We start from the raw sequence: 4,820 nt of genomic DNA, 5'->3' as shown, positions 1-4,820 counted from the left end.
TGAAGTTGAAACTGTCAGTAAACAGTCACTGAGGATGTGACTCATATAGCGAGTTAATGTAAACACTGTCATCATGTTGCTGCAGATAAACGTGCACGAATCCGTCTCTCAGTTTGTAGAACCTGAAACATGAAGCAGGTTGTTATTATTAAACTGTCGCTTTGATTATTAGTTTAGATTCCACAAATTAAAGATCAAACATGGAGCTGCTTCTCAGGACCTTCAGGCCGTCAGCTGTCTAGTAGGGACGTGCAGAGAGTCCAGTATCCGTATCCGTATCTGTATCTGTATCTGTATCTGTATCCGTATCCGTATCTGTATCTGTATCCGTATCTGTATCTGTATCTGTATCTGTATCCGTATCCGTATCTGTATCTGTATCCGTATCCGTATCTGTATCTGTATCTGTTTTTGTATCTGTATCTGTTGAGGCAGCAAAATTATTTGTATTTGAATAAAAGTGGAAAGAGGCTTCAAAATCCTATTTTTGCCTTTATTACGCTTTTAATTCTTGAATTTTCTAGAATATAAATAAATGTTTATGAATAAACTACCTTATGAAGGAGGTCCCCGCACCAGAGGGCTGAACTACGAAGCCAGATCAGTGAGTTAGTGCCTGCAGGGTTTTCAATGTCACAAAGGTGTCTCTCTTTAACCTGCTACATCACCATGGTAACTCTCTGTTAACCTGCTACATCACCATGGTAACTCTCTGTTAACCTGCTACATCACCATGGTAACTCTCTATTAACCAGCTACATCACCATGGTAACTCTCTATTAACCAGCTACATCACCATGGTAACTCTCTGTTAACCAGCTACATCACCATGGTAACTCTCTGTTAACCTGCTACATCACCATGGTAACTCACTTTAACCTGCTACATCACCATGGTAACTCTCTTTAACCTGCTACATCACCATGGTAACTCACTTTAACCTGCTACATCACCATGGTAACTCACTTTAACCTGCTACATCACCATGGTAACTCTCTTTAACCTGCTACATCACCATGGTTACTTATACTGCAGACCACAGCAGGTTATGTTCCGAGTTTCAGCTTAACATTGATGCTACTGCAGCCATCAGAACACCGATTAGAATATTGATTAGTCTTTTATCAGACTTACTATTGATTTGATGTCATGTTGTATATTTGTGATGGTGCGAGAGGTTTGGGTTACTAACAGGATGGGATTTTGTTACAATAGATCAAATTGTATTTCAAATGAAAAAAAAAACGAACAAAAAAAACTAATGAAGAAATACTTTGAACAAAAATAATAAAATAAAATTGATTAATCTATTGGTATTTATCACAGGTAATATTCAATCTATAATATTAATTTCACTTTGATTCAGCCAGAACCTGAAGTCATTTCCACTGATGCTTCATTAACAGACAGTTTAATGTTTAAATCTGCTGCATCAAGTTTAAAGTTTAAGAGCTCTGGATGTGGGAGGCACTGAGAGAGCATTCAGTGCTAAAATACATAAATAAACTAATTACCTAATTCATAAATTAATGAATTAGTGTTTTAATTAACACATTTACACGATCATGTCTCACCTTATTTGCAGCAACAGTGTTGCTTTTTGCTGTGATGATGTGTTTATATTATTCATATCTCTCTGTTATAATGAGCTGACTGAGCAGGCGGCACGTGATTGGTCCATTTTTTGTGCAGAAAAAGAGTCAAAAGACGCCAAACGCCCCCTTTATGGGGATGCGCACAGAGCCCGAAGCAGAAAACCTGAGTTAACAAAGAAAGTTCATATCCACCGTCGTGAAACCGCTTATCTCTGATCGAGAGTTCAGGGTTTGTTGATCCAGATCAATGTTGAAGGTAGTAAAACCACCTCTGGTCTCCAGCTGGACTCTCCCAGATCAAAGACGACTGCGCTGCTACTACTGAGCTACAACTCACCTCACTGCAGACCTGTAACTAACAAATATTTTAAAAAATATTTGTATGAAACAAATATTCGTAAAAAACCCATCATTTGTGCTTTGCTGAATAACGTATTTGTAATAACTCGCCTCTCTCTCTCTCGTGTTTACAGCGAACATTTGACTTTATTTACTTTTGACTTCATTGTTTTCTGTCTGTACTCGAGAAAAGAAGTCGAGAGTCATTCAGAGCGACTTGCTGACTTTATTCACTGTGAGGAAATCATTTCAGTACAGCCAAACAGTCATTAAAACAAGATTTACAATAAAAACAACCAAAAAACCAAAAACAAGTGGAGCTGATTGGAAGCATCAGCTTTGATTGACAGCGCTATAAATGTGTGAAGACGTTTACGTTTGACTTTCTTCTTTTGTTCGTTTGATACAAAACAATGGTTGTTTCCAGTGTGGCACCACCACATACACACACACACACACACATGTCTAAAACCCCATGAAGACGACATGACTCAACATCCATTTATACAAAAACAATCTGAGATATAAATACGCTATTTATAATCTGTATGTTACAAAAAGAGTTTCCCTCGGTGAGCTCAGTGACGGGCGGGGGGGGGGGCGGGGGGGGCGGGGTGGGGGGCGGGGGGGGGGGCGGCGGGTTCAACCACAGTGACAGTATAAATATTCAGCGAGCTACGACTTTGGCAAAAATCACAAAAACCCACAGAGAAAACACAGGGGGGCGGGGCTTCCAGGTGCAAAGGGGCGGGGCTATGGGAGTAGGAGGCGGGGCTAGAATTTAAAAAAAAAGACAACTCTGAACAAGAAGACAGACAGTCACAGTAGCCTATCAGGATGCAGGATTTGTTTTTACAGTGCGAGCATAAAAAAAAATAAATAAAGAAAGAAATAAATGAATATAAAACACAGACAGGCAGGGGGCGGGGCTAACGGAAGAAGAGGCGGGGCGAGAAACAGGCGTTTTCATTCTTTGTTATTTTTTCTTTTAATCAAAGTCTTTAGTGAAATCCCAGCAGCCTTTGTGTCTTTCTGCTGAGTTTATTAAAACTATTAAAGGCCCCAAATGACTTTTTCTTGACGACTGTTTCCTGGTTATTTCTCCACCTGATTCTTCCCTCAATGCTTCCTAACCGAAGGCTTCCTGTTTCCTTCCTTCTTCCTTCCTCCTGAACCAGGAAGTCTTTCTCTAACTGGAAGCTTCCCTCCTCTAGATCCTAAGCTGTCCGTTATTAGTTAGTTCGTGTCTTCTTCTCTTCTCTTGCTCCCAAACTAACTTCCTAACAAGGTTTTTCTTTTTATTGAACCAGTAGAGAAATAAACGTCTCTGTAGATGTTTACCGTCAGAGGAACTTCTACACGCTTTGAGCTTCCTGTTCACTGACGCATTTAACACTTCATAGGATGACATCACCGGGAACCAATCAGATGTGAGCAAATGTTGTGTTGAATGTGATTATAAAGAGAAATTTGAGGCCTTTAACGTCGATAATCTTCAGACTTCAGCTGGATTTCAAATCCCAAGTAGAGGAAATGATGTAGTTTTTACACCAACAGACCCGACCCCTCAAACACAGAATATAACATGAATATAATTACAGAGAGCTGACGGAGAAAACCGCTGAGTCCTTTTTATTTTCTTCTTTAGAGACCGGACGCCGCGTCCAGTCACAGCAACAGTTTTTCTTTCTTTTATCTGTAACAGACAGGAAGTGTCCCGACCGGTCAGCTGGTGCCGGAGGCCCCGAAGCCCCTCCTCCTCTGAGGTGATTGGTGCTCGTGGCCGAGGGGGAGGAGAGAGACGACGCACGGAGGAAGAAGATTTTCTACATCGGAGGGACGACGAGACCGGACATGGCTGCAGAGAGACAGACAGAGAACGCAGCAGAGTGAGAAATAAACTAAAACACAAATACACAAAAACACATAAATACACAAATACACAAAAACACACAAAAATACACAAATACACAAAAACACATAAATACACAAATACACAAAAAAACAAAAACACAAATACACAAAAACACACAAATACACAAATACACAAAAACACATAAATACACAAAAACACAAATACACAAAAAAACAAAAACACAAATACACAAAAAAACAAAAACACAAATACACAAAGAGAGACAGACAGAGAACGCAGCAGAGTCACAGAGTGAGAAATAAATACAGTAATAAAAGTGCAAATTTATAAGTGTGGGAACAGCTGCCATGTTATGAACACAATACCAACACACAAATACACACAAATACACACAAATACACAAAAATACACAAATACACAAATACACAAAAATACACAAATACACAAAAATACACAAAAACACACAAATACACAAATACACAAAAATACACAAATACACAAAAATACACAAAAACACACAAATACACAAATACACACAAATACACAAAAACACACAAATACACAAATACACAAAAATACACAAATACACAAAAATACACAAAAATACACAAATACACAAAAATACACAAATACACAAAAATACACAAATACACACAAATACACAAAAATACACAAAAATACACAAATACACAAAAATACACAAATACACAAAAACACAAATACACAAAAACACAAAAACACAAAAACACAACTACACAAAAATACAAATACACAAATACACAAATACACAAAAACACAAATACACAAAAACAGGCTTTTAGCAGCGTGAGGTATTTATTTGTATTTTTATGTTATTTAAATTATTTTTTTATTAATTTTTATCTCTTATAATTAGTTTTGTCTGCGTTCTATTATCAGTCTCCTGTTGAATCGGACGGTCTGTGTGTGTTAGTTGTTGTATGTCTCACTCTGTCAGGCCTCGTATGTCCTGTCAGTCACTTATTCTGCAC

The 4,820-nt window shown here is 38.2% G+C and overlaps 1 protein-coding gene across 5 annotated transcripts in view; it reads right to left on the bottom strand.

Annotated features, from left to right (window-relative positions):
• Positions 1–2,565: 2,565 nt before the first annotated feature.
• The window catches only part of LOC122971124 (transcription factor COE3-like), a 75,226-nt gene continuing 72,971 nt past the window's right edge, over positions 2,566–4,820 (bottom strand). For all 5 annotated transcript variants that reach the window (XM_044337644.1, XM_044337641.1, XM_044337643.1 and 2 more), the window contains exon 16: positions 2,566–3,792. In XM_044337644.1, coding sequence (XP_044193579.1) covers positions 3,761–3,792 — 32 coding nt within the window. In that variant the 3' untranslated portion in view covers positions 2,566–3,760. The remainder of the gene's footprint in view (positions 3,793–4,820) is intronic.

The sequence above is a fragment of the Thunnus albacares genome, chromosome 20 (genome assembly GCF_914725855.1).
Source record: "Thunnus albacares chromosome 20, fThuAlb1.1, whole genome shotgun sequence".
In the NCBI taxonomy this organism is placed as follows: Eukaryota; Metazoa; Chordata; class Actinopteri; order Scombriformes; family Scombridae; genus Thunnus; species Thunnus albacares.
This window is presented reverse-complemented; position numbering and strand designations above follow the sequence as displayed.